The 24,340-nt window shown below is 40.0% G+C and overlaps 1 protein-coding gene across 6 annotated transcripts in view; it reads right to left on the bottom strand.

Annotated features, from left to right (window-relative positions):
* Positions 1 to 24,340, bottom strand: part of STXBP5L (syntaxin binding protein 5L) — a 218,184-nt gene that overhangs the window by 178,658 nt on the left and 15,186 nt on the right. For all 6 annotated transcript variants that reach the window (XM_033086846.2, XM_033086882.2, XM_033086867.2 and 3 more), the window contains exon 2: positions 19,246 to 19,343. In XM_033086846.2, the coding sequence (XP_032942737.1) occupies positions 19,246 to 19,343 (98 nt within the window). The remainder of the gene's footprint in view (positions 1 to 19,245; positions 19,344 to 24,340) is intronic.

The following is a 24,340-nucleotide window of genomic DNA, read 5'->3' as shown; positions in this document are numbered from 1 at the left end:
TTGTAACCCTATTAAACAGATCAACTGTCTTCACTTATAGGGGTATCACTATTTATCTGTTCTGTTCAATTTTATGAACAATTAAAATTATGCACACAAGCTTTCAGGCTAAATGCCACTGAATTGAACAGCTTGGTGGTTGAAGTGCCAGCCTGAAAATCAAAGGATCTATACTCCTCAAGCATCTCGTGTTAAAGACTGGGTTAAATAATTTTAGTGCTTCAGTTTCCTTACATTACAAAACTGGGATGGTTCTATCAATATCCATTTTAATAATTTTGATACTTGGTGATTAACAGTCTCCCTAAGAAATACTGCTTTTCCCCCATTTTATAGTGTTTTTTTTGGTGGTTTTAATTCTTATTTGTATAGTCTTTAACATACTAGAACCGTTCTATTGGCAGATCAGTTCAAACATGCAAATGCAAAACTGAAGTATTAAAACTGAATGAATTTTATGTTCCTTCAAATTAATACTTCCCAAGAGTGTCTAAACTTCCCTTTTAAAGAAACTCACTGAGATCCATCAGAACTATATAATTCCCTGCACTTTGTTTGGTGTTACACCCATAGGCATTGACTCATAAGAGGGATTTTCTTGTAAAACTAAGAAACTAAACACCAAAGCCTACATGCACTTCAAGTAAAGACTATGTTACTCATTAAATATGATGGAACCAAAATGCATGTCATTTTTCCTGAGAAAGGTAGAAGAAAGTTTTTACAATGGAGATTTTACAAGAACAGCAGCTGAGCTAACAGTCCAAACTTCTTTATGTAAAACCAATTTTTAGTACAACTCCTTGCCCATTATAAAAAGCAAATGTATATTCTTGCTGGAACATTTTATTTTATTTTAATAAGGAGAATAAAACCTGAGGGAAAGTGCTGCCAGGCTATCTGGAGGTGGAAAGTACAATATCCATCTGGAATAACCACATTCAGCTCAGAAGAGTTGCTCTAGATTTACACTATTGTCCAGATTATTAAGAGAGATAAAGGTTAAAAAAAAAGGTGAAATGTGAAATGTTTGGATCACACAGGAAATGGCAAGCTTACAAAACACTAATAACTACAACAAAACCAGATTAATCTCTTGGGTTACCCTGGGCTACAGGAAGCAATCAAACAAGAATACTAGAAAGATTAATTATTTCTTTGATTCAGCTTTTAATAGACCATATTGGGAAAGGTTCTTTTATGTACACTCCTCATTTTTGTGTGCGTGTGCCTATTAAGAAAGATTATTAAAGATGCAGGTATCAGAAATGTAGGTTCAGAAACCAACAGCTAAAGTCCCAAGTAAACTCCTAGTAGATGTAAACAATATTTACATCATGCTTTGGAAGGAGCATAGGAATGAAGCAGAATGGATGCTAGCAAATGCCCATCCCCAAACTGCATAGGTAATAACACATTCTTCAGACTTGAGGTTATCCAGAAAATTACAAGACAGTAAATCTTACACTGGAATCTTGCAAGCACCTTTAAATTAAAATAGGAATACAAAAATAAAGAATTTAGTCTAAACATTATTTTCCAAGAAGTTAACCATAATTCTTCCCAAAATACACATATGATATTGATCTCTTGGTATTTCTTGGTCCTCTAAAAAGTAATGAAATTGGAAAAAAACTTCCTCAGTTGTCAAATGGCTGCAGAAAGTCTCCTGAAACAGGGAAAAAAACTAACTGAAGACACAAAACAAGAGGAAATACCTCCACTGATTAACAATTATGGCAGAAAAAAAAGGCATGACTAACCACCAATAAAAACCTGAATTCTAATGTGCTTCAAAAATTTCCAGTAGGATCTTCCAGTAATTGAAGAGCATTTTAAAAAAATGGATGGGAGATAAGGGAGAACAGCCCACTTTCAGAAGTGATTTTGACATTCTGAAGACAATGTCTGTGAGAGGGAGAGGGTGGCAACGGGCAGACAGTTGGGACAAACGGAGAGATCTCCATAGGCAGGTCTTGAAACTTGTTTATTGCATAGGGCATGGGTATAAAGGACCCTGCCAGGAGCTGCCAGCCACAGCTCCGAGCAGGACGGAAAGAGAGTGGGGAGTAAGAGGACGAAGTAAGAGAGGTAAGAGAGGTAAGTAAGAGAGAACAGCTAAGAGAAGGAATTAAGAGACCGAGTTTCCCATTACAATACAATAAATCATCTTCTGTGTTGAATATTCTAATTTCCACTAACCAATCTAATACAAGAGACAAATTCTCTAACATTTGCATGCAACCTATAGAAATTGCTATGTTTTACTGCTTTCTTATCTCTAAACATTATCTTGGACCCTTCCTGTCATGCCTGGAGAGGATATCTGTTGGCTCTTTGGTATTTGTAGCATCTAGCATTGTCTAAACAAAGGAAGGAGGCCTTCAAGCATTCACATTATTGCTGTCAGCCATACAGTCGAAAACTGCTATCATTTCTATCTTGCTTATGGTTTCCATATTCTCAAAATCCTTTGCTAGACAATCATATTTATAAGGTTTTCCTGATTCATCCTTCCCAACAAATGTCACCAAAAGCAATGGTATTTATGGTAAAGTCACTTATGGTAATGGCACTTATGGTAAACATCTGATAAAGTTTGCTGTATTTCTTAATCTGTTAAGAACCTAAAGGTTAAACATGTGAAAAATCCATTTGGTTTAGCAAGTTAAGAATATTTACACAGACAAAAATAACTTGATGAAAGAGCAAAATTATGGCTATGTGCAAAACTGACAAACTGAATATAATTTCCACTACAAGAAAAAATCAGTTTCGTTGCTTATGTACATCAGGAGAATTTAAACTTAGAGCAGGAATAATAGGAAGAGATGTGTGAATCTCTGCAACCAGCTCTATATGGAGTGTTGATGAATAGAATTGTTGCAATAAAAAAGCCCCAAGAGAGATCCTATACGCTTACGAGCTTTGAGCTGACACGGAAGATTCACAGCTCAATTTCTCTTTAAAAGATAACTTTACAAGATTCTGCTGATAAAAATACCCTACCTAAATTTCCAGAATCATATCTGAAGAATCACTGCAATGAGCAGTGACAACAAGGCTCCAGGGCAGAAATACTATGATTATATAACAATAAATTGACTGGCACTATTTAAAACAAACAAAAAAAAAGACAGCACTGTTTCCATGGACAGTATAAAAAAACTCAAATAATACTTGCTATTTGTACTTGGTTGATAAACAAGAAGTTTTCTAAATATCTATTTTAGAAAGTTCATGAGAAATTGGATTTCCGCTTTTTTTATTTTTTAAATGAAAGATGCTTGCGTGAGTCTGCTCCTCCCAAAAATTTCTGCTGAGTTTTCAGGCAGTTTGAAAATACTTCCTATTAAATTCTCAAACTATCTAGTGTGGGGGAGCTTCTTTTGCTCCCGTCCAAGATGCTTAACTATTTCATAAGCAGCAACACAGGCAGATTTAACTTGATCTTCTATGTCTCTGATACCAGGTTTATTGTTTACCAGCCTCATAGAATACTAACAGACTTTCCCGTACAATCATTGCTGGAACTCTAAATAGTATTAGCTCTTTTCAATTTCTACTAAGAAAGAAGAAGAGAAAGAAAAAATGATAAATAGTGAATTGAAACTTGGATTCTAAAGGTATCTCTACCAAGCAGGATGGTAGTTTTAATTAGAAACGTAAAGCTGGTAATTAAAAGGCAAATAAACTGATGGTTTAAATAGATTGACCTATTTCTAATTGAGATTTTGATATACTGTATACAATCTGGGGTTTTTTCTGAAATACAACCAATTTTATGTAATTATTAAGTCAATATTATCACTGACATTTTAAAATACATTTCAATACATTTACATGAAAGTAAATTGTGATTTCAACACTAGTACAAAATTGACCCAAATATTGAAGAATTACTTATTATATGATCACACTGAAGTGATAAAGGAATGTTAAAGAATGTAAATTAAAACCAAGAATTTAGACATATGATCACCTGGAAGAGTTAAAGTTGCATGTGAAACCTTGATTTGCATTCTATTCTGTCTTAATTAAAATCCTGATGCCAACATCATATCAGAGTCCAGAAGTGCAACATATTTATCCTGAGATGAAGCCTCAAAACAAAAGGTAAATCTGTCATTGCCTGTTTTTTGTCAATGTGTTGGGAAGGGTAAGGATTTGACAGGAAGGTCTAATAGATATGTATGTATAGCAGAAAGATCTTTAAATGTAGAATCTGAAGAAGGTATAGAAATGATAGCAAGTTTTGATATAAAGGAAAAGGCATGCTGAGCCAGTCTTACTGGGTAGCTAAGAAGGCAAAGAGCAAGTGAGTTGGAAAGGGTTTTTATGCTTCTGACCAAAAGAATAAATCCACCTCAAACAAAAGATATGTTTACCAAGCAAAAGGATTTTCACAAACAAAAATGCCATGCTGCAAGCAGAGAAAAGATCTCAGAATTTTCCACTGCAAGATAACTGAAAAACAACTTCTAGCTTAAACTGTAACATACTAACCTTTTGTGATTGGAAAATAGTAACATGAATATGGTAATGTTAGTAGTTGTGATAGGCTATAGGTAATAGTAAAGGTATTGATTGGTTGTCGTGTATTAAGATGACCTACAATGAAAAGTGTATCATGTATTGTAACCATAACTAGAAGAAGCTTTCAGGCAAACCCACAGCTGTGGGCGAAGAGGCTGTGGAATTAGCTCTTGTCACCCACAACCCGTTAATTGCTGCATTGTTTGGATACAATAAACAGCATTTTAAAGAGCCCATCTGGAGTTCCACATCCCTCATTTTAGGCTCTTACATCAATGCGCAGACTGTCTTAGGTTGTAATGCAGGATGTGACCAAAAGTATGTATTCTACCACCATCTGTTGAAACCAGATGGAGCAGTGATCTTTATCTTTTCCATGACCCATCCTTCCTCCAGGGAGATACCTTCTGTTAATGATCCATTAAGTCCCACTGCATGACTGATAAATTTACATTATCCCATTGTGAGATGCTCCACCCAGGGGGAGGAACCAAGCATTTCCTACCTAAACAAAATCTGAGATTTGGAACATCAGAGCAGCCTTTTTCCACTGGATTCCAGAGGAAAACCAGACCTTTCCACATCATCATTGGACCTACAGAGGAAAACTGCACCCTTCTACAGGACTACTGCTTCAACAGAACCACATCTGTCACTGCAAGAGGACTGGAGCCACCATTTAATGGGACTGCTACCAATACCCTGACTGATAGGGTGCCAGGTTGTATTCTGACTCTGTCTGTGTTTTGTTGGGTTTTTTTTTAATTACTATATTTCTATTTAAATTTTTCCTAGTAAAGAACTGTTGTTCCTATTCCCATATCTTTTCCTGAGAGCTCTTTCATTTCAAAATGATAATAATTTGGTGGGAGGGGGTTTACATTGACCATTTCAAGAAAGGTTCCTTCTTTTCTTAACAAACACCTGTCTTTCAAGCCAAGATGCAGACCTTGTAAAACTAGGAGCTGATGATCACACAGGTGATGCTCTAAATATGGGAAATATCAGAAGCAAGGATAGATAACACAACCCTACTTAACTAGTGGTTCCCTATCTTTGCAAACTCAGAGATCTGTTATTACAGGTTGATAGCAGGAGCCTTATCTAGTGATGCTTAGAGACAAATCAGTCACTGGACAACCATTAGGCCCCAGTGGATGTTTTGTTTCTGGATAGCAAAGATAACACCAAGCACACAGATTGTGAACATTCTTTCTGACCATCTCCACGATTCACAAGTTTCACCTGTCTTGATAGAAACTGCACTACAGAACCAGAAATTGCTGGATTTTTTTGATTGCTAACATTCAGGATCCTGTTATAAACTAAGGTAGTAGAGGAAATCCTTAAACTATTCAGTGGCAGTAGCTTTGGTGGCTTTTGCTCAGATGAATAAATTTAGCTGTAACTGATGCCCCTCTTGGGAGAAAGACAAACTTTCAGTCCCTGTAGCCAGTTTGAAACATGCCAGGGGAACCAGAGTAGACACTTTGATTGCTGTACATTGGGAGAATAAGGCAACTAACTAGACTGCTTCACGAAACCACCAAAATTTTCTCTTTTTCTCCTCATCATATAATATCAGTCTCACAGAAGATGACACAGGAAAGCAACAACAGAGAAATGCAGTAGTTCAAAAAAGCAGTATTTCATTCTTTCATCCTCATTTCCTCTAAGTGTAATGTCTCTGTGCTTCTTTACTTCTCTACAGCTCACAGTATAGTAGACAAGGACCCTGACACAGATCTTGCTTGTCAGGCCCCAAAGTATAAGGTTGGTGAAGAATCCTGACAGTAGTAAAGCTAGAGAAGTGTGAGGACAGAACTGATGCAGAAATGAACAGAACATGCAGACCTAATTGTACCATATTTCTAAGGACTCTGTGTTTGAGTTCCTTTGGTGAGTATATGAATGTAGAAGTAAAAGAATTCACTCTTAATATAATCTCTCTCAGTAGCTTTTCTGTGAAGCCCTAGAAAGAGTTATGGATAGCTAGAATATGGCACTGCAGTGGATAGCTAGAATAGACATGTAAGGTACAACATTCTACCTGCTTACTCAGAATTACATTAAAAATTGAATCTCAATTCAGAAGAGAAGCATTCCTCTAAAGAAACTAGTAAGGACTCAGAGTTTTTTGGTCCTCTCTTGCAGTAGAAGATTTAGTCTTCTAGAAATATGTAGCAGGTAGCATTATATAAATTCCTTTTAAGAGTTTAACAATTTTTTTTAAACAACAGGAAAATATCTCATCTTTAAGTTTTTCAGTAGTCATGAAAATTACAATGTTTTCTTATTGCATTTATCGATCTCCCAGTGATTTAATTTACTCCTAAAAATCAGAAAGTTTCTTTGCTGTAGGTAAAACTGCCAGCTTAATGAAGTGATTTTTGCACCTTCAAATCCAAAATAGTGATCTATCAATTAAAACTGAGGGAATGTATAAAATGAACTAGTTTTTCATTAGTATTTCCTCTCATTTGCAAGTTGCAATGCTAGAAAGATCCTAAGCTTAAAAATTCAAGAACATAGGAGAAAATATTCTTAGGGATTATTTTCACAGGAGAATTCGCTTCTCCTCTCATTTCAGAAAAGATTGGGGTTTCTAGTTTTGCTTTCTTACTAGCTGGGACATCTTACTTGAGGAAGTTGACAGCTTGAAAAGCTTATGATCTGGATGATGATGTTAATTTAGGTAAATTATCTTTAAACTAATTTAAGGTGGGGGTTTTTGTCCATTACAAAATTTTATTTTTATTGAGAAATAAAACACGTTCAAGAATGGTTCTTCATTCACTTTACACAAACCACACACTGTAGAGGCATAATTAAAACACACCTGATAATTTACAGATGCTTTTGACAAAGTTCATCATTGTTGTCAATGTATTTGAGGATTTCCTCTATCTGTTGTTCTGGAAATATAAATATGGTATTCTTAATTTGAAAATAGTGTTAAAACCATGCATTACATTTATTAAACGTAATGGCTTCTTGACACTGGTAGATACTTCACTATTTTACAGCTACAAACAGCAGGAATCAAGTTAAAAGCTCTTTATTGAAGGCCAAAGGACTTGAAAAGGCAAGTCTTGACTCTTGCTGAAGATGAAAACTTTTCTCTCAAAAAATCCATGTAAGTGCCTCTATCCACCAGACACCTTATTACATGAATGAAAAGGTGTACTGATGAGTACAAAGCATGAAAAAACTTCCCTATTAAAGTGCAACATTTTTTGTGTCTCAAAATAATGAGGACCAAAAAAGGAATGGTTATTTTGCTTAAAATAAAAGTGCTATAAGCACAGTGTCCTGACCACATCCTACTTGGAGATACAGCAACTCTTGACTTGTTCAGTTCAGGAGGGCAGGATGTGGGAGTTTGAGAGAGAAGGGGATACTCAACTCAGAGCGATGGAACAAGAAATCATGGCTAGCAGGTTTTCTTCTAGGATGGAGAGGTCTTAGGTTCCAGCCCCTATTATAACCTGTGTATGCTATCCAATGATTTGCTTATATAAAATAAATTAATTTACCAAAGAGAAGAGCTATGGGTACAGACAGGTAGCTCTGAATTTGAATGCTACTTTGAATGAACAACTTATGTGAAACAAACATATGAAGCTATTATAAAATAGATATTCCATCTGTCTTGCTAAGATAACATGATCTACAGAAATGAGAGGAACTTCACATGTTATAACTATTGTATCTAGTCACTGTTTACAGTAAAATTTATAATCTATCCTTGAACACGGATTGGAATGCAACATTCCTCCTTTAAATTATGTGACCATCATCCTATAAACATTGGGTTGCACTTGCTTTTCCCATAAAGTGCAACATTTTAAGGTGAAAAATACCTCATAGCTATATATGGTTTGGTGGGAAAAACACTGTGTGTAACAGGATGTGTAGGTTTAGACATTCTGCTAAGAAAATTGAACTGACAGTCCCACATCTCAACCCTGTACGTCCGCAGTACAGTGAGTGAATGAGCACAAACTCTCAGAAGTAGCATACACTACTGCATTTTACATTCAGTCTGACCTGCTACATTTGCTCTGAGATGGTCTGCCAGATCCTAATGCTGTAACAGAGGTTGCTGGAGAAGATTGATCAGTCATATTAGTGTTCTATCATGAGACAAAATTAACTTTTAACTTACAGTAATTTCATGAATACAAGCCGCACCAATTTGACTAAGATTTTGCTCCTAAACCGGAAATGCGGCTAATACTCAGGAGCAGCTAATATGTGAATAATTTTCTTACATTTACAACCTCAGAAGTGCCAGCCAGAGTGCCGAGCCAAGCAGCTGCAAAGTCAGCATTTTGCGATTGTTACAAATTGTTACTCTGTTGCACTGCGGGTGGAGCCTGGCTCCCTGCAGGCAGCACGGGGGGCGGGGAGAGAGGAGGGAGAGCTCTTTCCTTCCCTCCTCTGCCGCAGCCCGGGGAAGAGACGGGGGGGCCCCGTGCCGCCATTGCCGCAGCTCTGGGAGGTGGCGGGGGACCCGGGCCGCCACTGCCATGGCTCTGGGAGGCGGCGGGGGACCCGGGCCGCCACTGCCGTGGCTCTGGGAGGCGGCGGGGGACCCGGGCTGCCACTGCTGCGGCCCGGGCAGGAGGGGGGGGACCCGGGCCGCCACTGCCGTGGCTCTGGGAGGGGGTGGGGGACCCGGGTCACCACTGCCGTGGCTCTGGGAGGCGGCGGGGCACCCGCGCCGCCATTGCCGCGGCTCAGGGAGGAGGGGGGGGACCCGGGCCACCACTGCCGTGGCTCTGGGAGGCGGCAAGGGACCCGGGTCACCACTGCTGCTCCTCTGGGAGGCGGCGGGGCACCCGCGCCGCCATTGCCGCGGCCCGGGGAGGAGGGGGGGACCCGGGCCGCCACTGCCGCGGCTCTGGGAGGAGGGGGGGGACCCGGGCTGCCACTGCCGCGGCTCGGGGAGGCGGCGGGGGGCTCCGTCCCCGCCCGCTGCCGCAGGAGTGGGAGGGGCTCTGTCCCTGCCTGCCACCACAGGGCAGCGCCGGGCCATGGGGACCGAGCCCAGTGGCAGCGGCGGCTGGCCCCCAGTGGTCCCGCTGAGTGGCAGCGCCGGGCTGGGCTACCTGGCCCCGTCGGCAGCCCCTAGCGGGCCGAGCCTGCACAGCCCGAGCCGAGACAGTAAACCCCGCCCTGCCACCGTTCTGTTACTATTTGGCAACTTTGTTGCACGCGGGTCCTCGCTGCGAACGACAGAGCGGCTTATACTCGGGTGCGGCTTATTTATGGACAAAAACCAAAATATTTGCCAACACCCAGAGATGCGGCTTATACTCAGTGCGGCTTGTATTCGTGAATTTACTGTAGTTTTCATATATATGAGACTGTATTTTTGGGTTTCAAAATGATGCCCCTCTCATGAATTTTGCCAGTTAGATAAAATGAATTGGTATTAAAACTACTCAAATAATCTACTAAATAGAATGTAGGATGTCTGCAGAAGGAATATAAGACACTTTCCCTAACCAAATCACAAACTTTAAATTCAGTTCTTCAACAGATAAAGTATTGATGCATCATTTTATTAGCCTCTCCTTAGTTCTCAGATTTAACTTAAAGTGAAATTTCTCAAAATCTACAAATTAAGATTAATAAAACTGCTGTGAAAAAGAAAGCCCTATTATTATAATCCAGTGGGAACTGGGACACACATCTATCCATACCTGAAGTGGAGAAATTATTTGCAAATGTGAATTTATGTATTACAAATAATTGGGAAAAAATATTAAGATAAATATTTTAAAAGCCTAAGTTGGTATGTTCTGATCATAGGTTTCTAAGAGAATATTGACTAAAATCATCCATGTGCATGCCTACTACACGAATATACTCAAATGTATTCTTCTATTGCACATCTCATATTGATTCATCTCATAATAAAAGCATGGTGCTTTTGAAATCAGTGTGTCTCAGATCAGACCACATAATTCAGTCAATCCTTATTTATTTACTGAAGCACCTAAAATACATAAATATGTCACAGAGCTATCAATTCTGCACTGCAGAAAATACAGCTAAATAACAAAACAGAAAGTCAAACTCCTCTAAAAGTCACAGCATTTAAAATGTACTTGTTGTAGCTGCTTAAAATGTAGTGTATTCAGGGACTGGGGCTTTGTTGGAGCAACCACACAAAAAATCCCAACCAGAAATCAACTGTAGTACTAAAGGATCATATTCCAATATTTCTTTCCCATGCTATCTGTGAGCATTTTTTAGGGTTAATGTTGAATATCAACATATAAATATACTCTATATAGTATATCTGTTTTATACCATATAAATATATGCTAGTATTTATTCAATAATAATAATAAAATGAAAAAAAATGACAGAAATTACAGAAACTGATTACTGGAAAGTACAGTTATTGTCAGTGATTAGAGAGAAGGTCATCCTTTTTCTGCTCAAATTATCAGTTTTACAATTATAGCATGTTAAGATTGCTGGATTTCCACTCATCACTGTTGGAAAATCACAACTCTTAAAACAAACAGTACTGCAGAATTTTTGAAAAGTCTGAAATGGAGCTAATTTCCTTCATGGAGCCCTGCAGGCCAATGTGTTTTGAGTAGGAGACTAAAAGAGTGTTGATAAAACACCAGAATAGCTCCTTCATAACAGCTCTAAAGAGGAGCAGACTCACAAAATTTCTGGGTCACTTCCTCTCCCTGTGCTCTCTCTGGATGAAGAGATTGATACCATGCTTACATTCTTTAATGCCCTCTAAAACTTGGCTATGACAGCTATTCATTTTCTGATAGCTCTTGATCCACAATCTCTTTTGGACAAACTTGGCTTCTCCCGTGATGCTCTTTTTTAATTCTTCTTTTTGCACTCTTATGGCTCTGAATGCAGATGTGAAGCACCTGGGAAACATCTTGGTTCTTGACTTGAACAGTCTCCTTACAAAAATATTTTATTCAGAGACTGCTTTGCACAGGTCAGGTGAAAGATGGAGCTTGAAAGAATATTGCTTGCTTAATGCCACTGAGAAAAGACAGGTCAGGGGTGAGGAATAGAAATCTAAGAACTATAAGAACTGGAGTGAAACTAGGTCAGTTAGGGAAAGAGGGAGCGAGCTGACATTGGATGAGGGAAAGTGAACTTCAAAAAAACCTTTCCCTTCCCCTCTCCTAAGTGAGATCATAGTCTCTGTTTTGTTCATCTCCGCATTTCTCGAACCTCAGGAAAAACTTTGTTTTTATCCTACACCTTTACTTGAGGTTTAGGCTGAAATAGTGTGTGACTGTGTCTGTCCTATTTCCTACTGAACCACTTATCACATGGTTCATGTTCCTGTGGATGATCCTCATAGGGGGAACTCTGGTTTCAGAAACTTCTCCTTAGGTATTCCCAATGCAGAGACAATTATTCAGAGTCATTGTAGCCTTTCTACCTCATAATGGCCATTCAACTCTCCACAGTTCCCTTCCATCTCTGGTCTCCCTCCATTAGCAACATATGTGCAAGAAAGGCACCTAACTTCAAGAAGTCATCAAGAATCTAAATTGAGTGAGTGCCTGTAGCTAGACAAAAATTGATCTCCTTCCACAACACTAAAATGCTTCCACTGTATGTGTCTGTGTACTTTAGGTTTGTCTTTTACTAGATATTAACTTTCCTAAGTTTCATGGAGAAGTATCAATTTGCTCTACCATCCAGAGTATCTGCCAGATAAAAGCAAGAGAAGACAAGAGTCAAAACAACTAAGTGCATAGCATGACTACAAATTTCTATGGTTTAAGGATGTCTGCCAAATTTAGGTCATGGATATTTGTCCAAAAAAGATAATTAGCAGACTGGAAAGGAGGGCAAATTGATGTACTTTATTTCCTATGCACATCAACACTTCTGTTGATGACAAAGATTGGAACAAAAAAGGTGGGGAAAGTTATAAAGCTGATAAAAGGTCTAATTAAGACACATCACTTCTTTGAAATAGTTGACTATCACTAGTAGTCATAATTTCACTATCAGAGTAAGTTGAGGAGTGTTTTTATTATACTCAAAAAACCCCCTTGTAACAGACATACAGAAATCATTTTTTCAGATAGTGTTCATAAATGTAGTGATCAGCTCCACTGAAAATGCTGCCAGAGTCATCCACCTGTATGCTAGTTTTACGTTCATCTCCAAATAGATGAAAATCTCTATTTTCTCAGTAGATTCGTTTGCAGATGTCAGATTCCATTTTCATCTCCTGGATAAATAGCAACTGAGAGTGAAGTCCAGTACATTTAATTGTAACATATTCAGTCTGCTTACTTAAAAAGTATGGAAGAGGTTTGGGAAACAAAAGGACACAAATTTATGCATGTATGTAGAAACCTAGTATACACACATATATGTGAATGCACACATATCCAGATGCATAGTAGTCTTAGCATAGAAAAAATTCTCCAAACTCTGGTTGTGTCAGAATTAGTAATACAGGTAAATTTGATTCTTTTGGTATCTTTTACAATATTTTTTTTTATTCTTGTGGATTGACAATGAATTCATTTCTGTAATAACCTATTTAGGTATCTATACACACAAAAATAGACATTTGTATGTTGATTACCGGGGGAATTTTTAAAAGAACTTATGTTAGGAGTTCACTAACTCTCAGTGAAGTTTGTATTCATGAATAGCTCAAGTTCTTTAGAAAAATCTCAACTACATTGTACAATGAGATAAAAGATGAAATTTATCAATAGTTCCTCCAAGTCAAACAACAGAACTTTGGGCCTATGATCCTGTCTGTGCTACCCCCATTCCATCTGCTCAATAAATCACACAGAGTAAACAGCAGAGAACACAGTCAGCTTACTTTAAGGATAAAGAACTACTGGAAACTTGTTTAGATTAAAAGACAGCAGTTCCAGGGAGAGTAAATCTGTCAAAATTTATATTTAGCTTTTATGCCACTCTTCTCACAGACCAAAACATCAAGTTACATTCTCCTCTTTTCTTTTAAAGTACATCCAACCTGATGTCAAACATTCTTTACCACATTTTCCTTTAGCTACTGTAAAATTCCATGCCTACTCAGAACTCTGCCAGCAATGATTTTATTAGTGCTATTTATTTTCTTTGCCAGATTTTCTTTTTTCTACAGTGCACAAACAGCCTCAGTTTTACCTCCCAGGAATAGAGTCTCTCTACATACACCTGCTGAGGATCCATGACATTCAACAGAGATATCTTGGGTTTAGATTTCACTTTCCCCTTTACTTGGCACAGTAACTCCAGAATTGAAGGTATGCTTTACTGGCTGTTTCATGCAAAGAAACAAGATGACTTTATAAAATCACTTCGTTTGGAAAAGACCTCAAAGACCATCAAGTCTAACTTCTAACCCAGCACTAAAAAGTCCACCACTAAACCATGTCCCTAAGCGTCACCTCTGCACTACTTTTGAACACCTCCAGGAATGGTGACTCCACCATTTTCCAGAGCAGCATATTCCATGTTTTACAACCCTTTCACTGAAGCAATTTTTCCTAAGATCCAAACTAAACTTCCCCTGCACAACCTAAGGTCATCTTCTTTCGTCCTTTCAAGTACTTGAGAGAGTGATAAGTAACCCCCTCCTCCCAGCCTCCTCTTCTCAAGGCAAAACACCCCCAGCTCCCTCAGCAAATCCTTGTAGCACCTCATAGACCCCTCCTCAGGTCCGTTTCCCTCCTCTGGACACATTCCAGCACCTCAGTATCTTTCTTTTAGAAAGGGACCTAGAAATGGACATAGGATTTGAGGTGTGGCCTCACCAGTGCTGGGTATCAGGGGACAATCACTGCCATGGTCCTGCTGGCCACAATATTGTTGATGCAGGTCAGGATGCCACTGGCCTGTTTGAAGCCGTGCTTGTTCCTCCACAAAACATACCTGTTAAAGTAAGTGTTGCTGTCCCTTATTTGTGTTGCTGTCCCTTATTTGACATTCAAAAATCACTCTTCCTATTAAAGCATGGGAAGAAATACATAAAACAGGCCAGAAAATGTTATGCCAAATATGATCCTAAAACAGAATCTCCCTTGAGCAGAACTGGTAGAATTTTTGTGATTTGCAAATGGCTTTATATGAAGATTTTTTAAACATAAGTAAAAGAGATGCTATCTTCTATACCACTCAAACTTGAAATACTATTTCTACATTTTGTAGTAAATTTCATAGACAGCTGCAATCTGACATGCCTAATTTATCCAATGGAATTTCATACACTAAGACAAGTCAATTTAATAACCTGCTCCTTAGTGCCAAAATTTTGCTACTCCTCCATTTCCTTCTCTGTCCAGTCCCAGTTGCACTCCTTCCACTTTCTTTATGCATCATTCTGACTAACTTTGAAAGTAAGCACCAGATAAACCAGTTTGCTAATCTAGGAAAAAACACAGAACTGGTATTTTGCCAGGTTAGTGCACTGGATGGCTCACAGTAATACATTTGACAAGCAGCAGAATTGGAGCAAAGAAGAGTCAGAGCTATGCACCTGAGCTAAAGGTAGGGATAGAAAAATGTTTCCACTGTCACGTTTAGTGAGTCAGAATAATGTTTTGTTTGCCTAGTTATAAAATGGCCACTGTGTTTTCTGATGACATGGATAACAAAAAGCTCTGCCTATTGGAAAAGCCTTGCATGAGTTGCAGAAGCCTTACAGCTTTGCTCAAGCAACTAACAGTGAAAGGGAAGATTCACATGCCCCACAACTTGCACCCATGACAATAAGGAGTCTGTAAGTCTAAAGAATATGTATTATAAATACATAGAATAACACCAGCAGACCGCAGTATAACACATACAAAAACATATTACTAATTCAAGCCTGTTTGATGGTGAATTTTTTAGTGGTGTGGAGGCCATTCTGGACCCAGTAGGTTGTCTTCTTTGCACTGGATTTAAGACAAACTTCTTCTCATTTCATGATAAGCAAAGATGCAATAGCTAGAGAAGAGTTTCTTTCAGAATTTCTCACTGCAATTGACCACTACATAATCAGCTGTTTAATTAAAAAAAAAAAAAAAAGTAGATGTTGTATTCTGTATGTTTGTAGAGAGCTGTAATTCACGAGCTCGGCTCGGCACCACAGCTCACACTTCCAGGATGGGAAATTTCCGAACTTTGTCCACATATTGGACGCTCCGGAGTATAAGCCGCACTTCCGGGTTGGGACCAAAATTTTAGTCAAAAGGGTGCAGCTTATACGCGTGAGATTACAGTACTTAGAATGAATTTTAACAAGCAGTTGTCAGCTAAATAAATGACAATATAGAAATATGCATCCTGAAATCTGACCACAGCATGCCACTTCCTCAGATCTGTTACTAGTATAATCATTGTTAACAATACTGATTTTGATCTATTTATTCAGACTGAGAATGTGAAAAAGCCCCAGCAATTCCATTTCATAGCTCCTCTTCAATTGAATGTGTTTTCCTTAAGCAAGGATATTACTCTTAGAGTGGTATCAAGCAATGATCTGAACAATGATCACAGTATGGGAGCTGGGAACAGGCTTCCAACAGGAAGAAAAGGAAAAATGAAATTTGCTATGTTTAGGACAAAGGTAAAGAATGACCAGATGCCAGAGCAACTGTTTCAGGAGTGGGGTTTTGGCCCTTTATTTGCTGACTTTGTTAGCTTGTGTTGGTAATAGAAAGATACTCCTTCACTGATGTTTTGCAGTGCAGTCTGATTCAGTGGGTAGCACCTATGAGGATCCAGTACTCAGCAGTCATCAGTTTAGGTAACATCTGCAGTTATTTGAACTTCCTTGGGAAACCCACAGAGATTATTAGCGTATCAACAACAGCTCCCAGTACTACAGAAGCTAGAGCAGTTGCATCTAAGCACCTTGAAAAGAAATCTAGGAGAAGACAAATTGGCTGCCATACCAAAATGAACTTTCATTTATCTCTTCATTTTAATGGTAGCTTATGAATAATATGCTCTATTTCAGGACAATTTAACATAGTCAACTTCAGCATTGCTGCTGGATCACTTCAAATGATCACCTGAAGGCCTGATGTTAAACATTAATTTACAACCACAGAAGGACATGCTTCCTTTTATTAAAAAACAGCTTGCCTTTTGAGACCTGTTAACTTGTTGGAAGTAGAAATACCAATACCTTGTGAATTCTTAAAAAAGTTAAGGAAGCAACAATACCATTAAGTGACTTGGACTCATCACAGGAGAACTTGTTCTACACCACTACATAAATATTAAACATAAAATCAGTCTTCCCATCCTTTTGTGTTCCCTAAACAAGAGAGTCTGATTCAAACCAGGTACCTTTGGCACTACCAGTAAACAAACAAATAATTAGGTGAACTTCTCTGATGGCAGCCAAGTAGTTGTCCTTTCAGTCTATCAACAGTATTGTTGAAACACCAGCCAAACACAATGTATGGAAAGAATTCCCTTTTTCTTATGTGACATACTCACAGCAGACCAAAATTTTGCAGTTCTGTTAAAAGTATTTTTACAGGGTACTGTGGAAAACTTTGAGCCACTAAAACCTATATTTTCCTTAGTTTGCTAAAAAAAATCCCATATTATAAATTGTACTTTCAGATGTAATACTTAGTCTGTTACATCTTTACTTGAATTTTATTGCCTGACTTCAACAACTACAAACATCTGCAACAAGACTGGCTTAAATGAGTCGTGTTCTGGGAGTAGTCTTAGGGCCTGTTTCACTGCAAATTCATTAGTCCACAAGTAGGTTTTTTTAGTAATATGTTCTGCAAAACTTAGAGCCAAGTGGAGAAATCTCAGTTAAAATGAATAAATAAGTAATTATTTTTATGGCACCCTCTGTCTTCAAAGCACAGTTTCCATTAATTCAGGGCTCAATTAAGCAAAACAGGCTTTCTCTGACTAAGTTGAGAAGCATTCATGTTATGACGTATCTTCCAAAAAAATATATCAAATTCCCTGGTAATCCTGATGCTCTTGTTTGATTAAGATACTAGAACTGGAAGAATTTTTTTCATTAACAAGTTAGGACTTCATGAGCAAACAAGAGAAGAGATGTTATAAGGAAGGACATTTTGAAAAGCATTCTTTTCCCTTCTGCTAACTCTATAATCTATTTTCATAGAAAATACATCAAGAATTTTATATAAGTGTAGGGATATAACTATTTTCCACAATTAATTCTACATGAACCTGAATTGATTCAGGCTCTGCACCTGAATTTTCCTCAAAGGAGAGATTTGTAGAGACACAGGATGTCAATGACAGCACTGCTCCTAGAAAAGCCACATCGCCGAGATGGAAAGAAAACGTGGGTTCAGGAGTCAATCTTCTGCAAGGTTTGCTTCCTACTTCTACCATGAAATATCCAATACTCTCACTCTGAAGATATCAGTGAAGTTTCCAGGGACAAAGCCCTGGGTTTTTAACATTGCATACCTCTAAAAAGAAAAAGAAACCATGACTACTAGACTTGCACTTTCCAGAAGTGGACAAATTCACAGGCACTTTCTTTGCATTTGCACAGAATATATTCAATCTACTTCACATAGGTAAGAAACAAAGAGTAGAACTATCAAAGCAAAGCTTGCCACATAACTTGAGGTTTAGTTAAGTCTTGTGAGAAACTCTGGATAGCAATTGAGATATTCAGAAATTCAGATAGAAACTGAGGCTTATAAAAATGCAACTCTTCAGACCAAGAGTACCCAAAAATGGAGGAACCAAAGTTTCAGTAAAGTTACATTTAGGCACAGGTTTGTTTTTCACAAGGAGATCTTTTACTTTGTAAGCTGCCTTGAAGGATCATTACATTTAAAGTTACCTTGGGAACAGGGATAACAAAAGAACCAGGAAATGTTATATTTCTATTTCATACAGCATTGTCCCCTATTTTAAACACGTAATTTACAAAAAGTTTGTAAAAAATATTGCTTTATTAATTCTGTATTCTGTAACTTTTATACCTTACTGTAATAGTCTTTCTCATTTTTTTCCTTGCTTTACATATATATTTTCACTGAAGTGGAAAACATTGGAACCATGCCAAACTAAGGCACTTACGTAGAGACACATTTTTAAATACATCACATTTAAATATGTGCAATTTTTTCTTCAATTTGAGTATTCAAATTTTAATTACCTTTTAATTAAATTTATTGTGTATAGACTTCCAACTTTAAAATCCTACTGTTTTAATAAAAACAACATATAAATTGCTGGCACTGAAGTACCTTTATAATTAAAAAAAGAAATAAGCACTTTTACAGGGCTCCACCCTCTCCTTCGGAAAGAGATGAATTCTGTCCTAAAATCACTTATTTCCCACCATTCACTTGGAAGAGTCTAAATAATTTCATACACAACCATCTAACTGCATTACAGCCATGAATTTATTCATTGCTAACACAACATTCACAACTTGCTCACTACCACTTTGATGTCCACTTTTACTTTTCAGGCTAAAAAGATCAATTCTGTTTTATCTTAACCAATATACGCCAAAATCATATGCTACAAACTCTATCAGAAATTGGTTTTTGTACCCCTTAGGGACCTAGCCAATTCCTCAACACCACATCCTTTTCCAATCTTTCTCACAAAGCAAAATGTAGTAGAACATGAACATAACAACTGTAGCCTTACCTGTATTACAAATACACAGAGATAGTGCAAATTCTGCTTGAGAAAGGATACATTCGTATGGCTCCTGTTCTTGTTCCAATTGCCAGAATTTTCTGAACTGGGTCAAAAGCTAAGGCAGTGGGTAGGTAAGGAAAACCATGGCGAACCGTCTGAAACAGAGCAAAGGAGCAAAATGACTGAACTGAAACCACAGAGAACAGCATGAATGTTTTATGCTTATGTTTTCTGTATGTTGTAGCATTTTCACTACATTTCAAGAGAAGTATCTAAAAATATACAGTATTTTGAATACAGAGATGAATTTTGTTCCTGTGAATTTCTAGTTATGCTTTTCCCTCAGTAATATATTAAATGGTTTTATTGCAACAAAGTAGATTGCAAAATGTATGTTATTATACAACTGGTATATATTCCTGAAGTGGTATCCTGAAAGATAACCTTAACATGCAGGGCAGTTGTACTGTAAACTGAAAAAAGGGACACATAATATGCTTTCAAAACACTGTCAGAAACCTCAACCTCAACAGAACAGCTCCAGCAGAAAGAAATGGAATATGTCCAGGGGAAAAGATCCAATAAACCAATAAACTGAATCAAGTCTATGAGGTAAAAACCCTTAATACCAATTTAAAAACAGAGACACCAGAGAAGATGTTCTCAAAATGAGCAACTGAACCACTCATCTTTTCTTAATTTTTATTTATAATACTATGCTTTCAGTTCTAAATTTTTGCAGAGATACTTTGGGGAATAATAAATTGAGCATGATATAACAATCCTTGAAGACTGTCTCAGTATTTTAAGTTACTTTAACCTGGAGGTTATGACCAACATGCCTAATCTTATGAGGAAGAATCTGATGAGGGAGAACACTAACATAAGAATAAAATAGAAAATAAGAAGATTAGACTATAAAAATACATAAAAATAAACTGTAATTAAATTTGTGTGTGGCACCACTTATCTAAAAATGGCAAAAAATTGCTATTTTTTAGTATAATAATAACGGTTTATATTATTTAACAAAATAAAACCTTGAACTCTATGACTGACTTTTTTTAGTAAGTGGTTGGGATAGGAGAGGAAGTACTTTGAACTGAATGAAATTTAACTTTTTAAGCTATTTTCCTCTTCATGGAAACTTTGTAGTTCCAGATTTATGTCTGCAGAAGCATTCAGCAATCCCTATGGAACAATTTCAATAAAAGGTACTCCTTATTTGCAGACCTGTTGAGTGAAAGGCAGCTGATGATTCCATAGCTGTATCACTCCAACTCCTCTATTACAGCTGAAACACTTGAACTGATATTCACAAGCAGTTTGGGAACAACTAAATGTATGTTTTTCAGCAAATAACTACTTCCTTAAAAGAGATCTTACTTGTCTCGTATCTTAATTACTGTTGATAAGGGAAGTTGTTCAAAGAATGTCTAATTATCAGTTTCTAGGCTGAAAAAACCCAGAAGTATATGTTACTTCAGTAAGCTGTAGAAAAGTAACTCACTTTTCATGTTAATGTAGGCATTTATCAAAGATCTCAATTTTGTTTCTGGTTTGTTTTGCTTTGTGTTTTGGGTTTCTTTCAGCTTTCTTATCTTCTTAAGTGTTAGGATTACTGAAATACGAAGTTTTTCATCCTGACATCTAAACTGGGACCAGACTTACACAGCCTAGAAATGGTTTTACCTTTCATGTCACAAAAACATCAGGAATCATGGATTGTAGTATTTTCTAGTGTGTTGAACATGTGGCATTACTAATCTGCTATTATATTTGAAATTTCTGTATTCTGCTGAACAAATGTTCTTCCTTATCTGAAAAAAACCATATATTTCACCAATTATCTTTTTTTAATTATTGATTTTAGAAATGCTCTCTGTAATAAAATTTGAATTCCTATCAGTTCCAGTCACAGTAAGCTTCTCTGATATTGAGCTACAGCTGGAGTCTCCAGTACTATTTTTAGGATCTGAGAATGCAAAGATAAATATTTTTTAAAATTATTTGTGTCCTTGCCTACATATTTAGGATCTGCATTGTATTTTCAGTATTTCTGCAATCTAGAGTCAGACTTCCCATTTGGAAATTTTAATTGGGTCCTGTATTTCAGATAGAACTATGTTTTAAAAGAACAGTGATGTACATCTTTTCGGGATCATAGCTCAGTACAATTTTTGAACTCTAGTATTGACTCAAAAGAGCTCTTTCTCTTTTGCAGTCATTTTCAAAATTTGAGTATTTTGACTAGTTCCAATTGGGAAGTTTTTGTGAATGCAAAATTCTGCCATTTGTAAAATACTATTTTTAATTGTTGAAATCTATTGAACATCCAGGTAAATTACACTTTTCAAGTAAAACATTTATATTTATTTTGTTCCAAAAGAACAAAACCATTTCAGAAGGAAAGCCAAGTTATACAGTAGAGATAGGGAGAAAAAGATGTCTCTATAACCGAGGGTTTGGTCCAAATTAGAGCAGCCTCAGAAATAATTCTGAAGATTAAACCTATTCAACAAAAAACATGGCAAAGCTGTAACACTCCATATTCTCAGATTCTTGTCCTCAGCTTTGGTCCAACAAAAGTTTTTTGGTCTCTTCTTTTTCCAAGGACTGTGAGAAAAATTGACATGAAAAACAAGCACTTAGAGTACAGTAATTTCACGACTGTAAGGCGCACCCTTTTGACTAAAATTTTCCCCCGAAACCAGAAGTGCGCCTTATAGTCTGGTGCGCCTTATATGATGTACAAAGTTGCAACATTTGCCACCCGGGAAGTGCAAGCCTGCAACAGTCCCCAGCCGAGCAGAGCCCGCGCGGCGGTGGCATTGGGCCAGCACCAGGCCGGGGCGAGCCCAGCAGTATCGCACTGGCAGCCGTGCAGGGTGGGGAAAGCATGGCAGCGCAGCCCAGGTGGGGGGGGCAAAGCCGCCAGCATTGGGGCAGCAGCAGCCCAGCACGGGCCCGCCAGCATCGGGGAGGCGGACCCGCAGGGCGGGCCCACCGGCATCGGGGCGGCCGCCGCGCAGGGGCGGGGAAAGCGCCGGAATCAGGGCAGCAGCGGTGCGGGGCAAGCCCACCAGCATCAGGGCAGCGGCAGCACAGGGCGAGCCCGCCGGCATTGGGGCACCCAGAGCGCCAGGGGACTCCCGGTGCGCCCGTGCAGCGTGGGGTTCCCGGAGCGTCAGGGAACTCCCAGAGCAGCGGGGCCCCGGGGACGCTGCACAGAGCAGTGGCGGACATAGCCCAGCCCCGGGGACGCTGCACGGAGCAGCGGCGGGCATAGCCCGGTCCCGGGGACACTGCACGGGGCGGCAGCAGGCATAGCCTGGCCCCGTCGGGTACAGGCGGGCCCGGGGGCCCATGGTTGCCAGGTTGAGGTGGGGCCTTGGCCAGCAACCACGCGGGGGGAGCTGGGGGCTGAGCCTCGCTGCAAAAAAAAAGTGCGCCTTATAGTCCAGTGTGCCTTATGTGATCTACAAAGTTGCGAAATTTGCCAACTCCTGGGGGGTGCGCCTTATAGTCCGGTGCGCCTTATGGTCATGAGATTACTGTAGGCTTTTCAGTTGTGCATTGATACAGCTCATGTGAGCATAAGTGTAAGAATGAGTAACTGTTATAGAACTCTGTCTGCACTTCTTTACAGCATTTACTAATATAGATGAAAATTAAAAGAAGGCTACAAAATTAACTAGTTCCTAGGGTGACAAAATAAAAAGTACAGTAAATTCACGAATACAAGCCGCACTGAATATAAGCCGCATCTCTGGGTCTTGGCAAACATTTCGGGTTTTGTCCATAGATAAGCCGCACACGAATATAAGCCGCTTTGTCGTTCGCAGCGAGGACCTGCGTGCAATTATTAACAGAACCGCGGGAGGGCGGGGTTTACTGGCTGAGCTAAGGCTGTGCAGGCTCGGCCCGCTAGGGGCCGCTGACGGGGCCAGATGGCCCAGCCCGGCGCTGCCGCTCGGGGCCCGCCGCCGCTGCCACTGGGCTCGGTCACCCCGGGTCGGCGCTGCCCCGCGGTGGCAGGCAGGGACGGAGCTTCCCCTGCTCCTACGGCAGCGGCGGCGGGCGGGGACGGAGCTTTCCCGCGCCCGTGGCGCCGGCGGCGGGCAGGGACGGAGTTTCCCCGCTCCTGCCGCGGCGGCGGCGGGCGGGGACAAAGCACCCCGTCGGCTCCCCGGGCCACGGCAATGGCTGCGCGGGGCTCCCGTCGGCTCCCCGAGCCGCGGCAATGGCTGCGCGGGGCTCCCGTCGGCTCCCCGAGCCGCAGCAATGGCGGCGCGTGCTTCCCCCCCCCTCCCCGGGCCACGGCAATGGCTGCGCGGGGCTCCCGTCGGCTCCCCGGGCCACAGCAATGGCGGCGCCGGCTTCCCCCCCCCTCCCCGGGCCACGGCAATGGCGGCGCCGGCTTTCCCCCCCCTCCCCGGGCCGCGGCAATGGCGGCCCGGGTCTCCCCCCCCCTCCCCGGGCCACAGCAATGGCGGCGCCGGCTTCCCCCCCCTCCCCGGGCCGCGGCAATGGCGGCGCGGGCTTCCCCCCCCCTCCCCGGGCCGCGGTAGGGGCGGCCCGGGTCCCCCCTCTCCTCCCCGAGCTGCAGCAATGGCGGCGCCGGGCCCCCCCCGTCTCTCCCCTGGGCTGTGGCAGAGGAGGAAAGAGAGCTCTCCCGCCTCTCTCCCCGGCCCCCGTGCTCCCTGCAGGCAGCCAGGCTCCACCCGCGGTGCAACAAAGTAGCGATTTGTAACAATCGCAAAATGCCGACTTTGCAGCTGCTCGGCTCAGCACTCTGGCAGGCACTTCTGAGGTTGTATTAGCCGCTCCTGATTATTAGCCGCATTTCCGGTTTAGGAGCAAAATCTTAGTCAAATTGGTGCGGCTTGTATTCGTGAAATTACTGTACATTTATAGTTTATCTGAATTGTGTCCAGTAGGAACAAGATAGAACAAAACTATCAATGGTGCTCAGAAACGCAAAACAAAGTAATTGGGATCAATAGTGGGTAAAAGCTGATGTATGCTTAAAAATCAGTCTGTGTTCAAGGAAATATAGGGGGGCCTCACTACTCCAAATACCCCAAGAAAGAAGTTGCCAAGGAAATTTAAAAAAAATAAAAGGGAGAAAAAAACAGACAGAAGATGGAGC

Source organism: Catharus ustulatus, chromosome 2 (assembly GCF_009819885.2).
Source record: "Catharus ustulatus isolate bCatUst1 chromosome 2, bCatUst1.pri.v2, whole genome shotgun sequence".
Classification (NCBI taxonomy): Eukaryota; Metazoa; Chordata; class Aves; order Passeriformes; family Turdidae; genus Catharus; species Catharus ustulatus.
The sequence above is the reverse complement of the archived record's forward strand: the minus strand, read 5'-3'. Positions and strand labels throughout refer to the sequence as shown.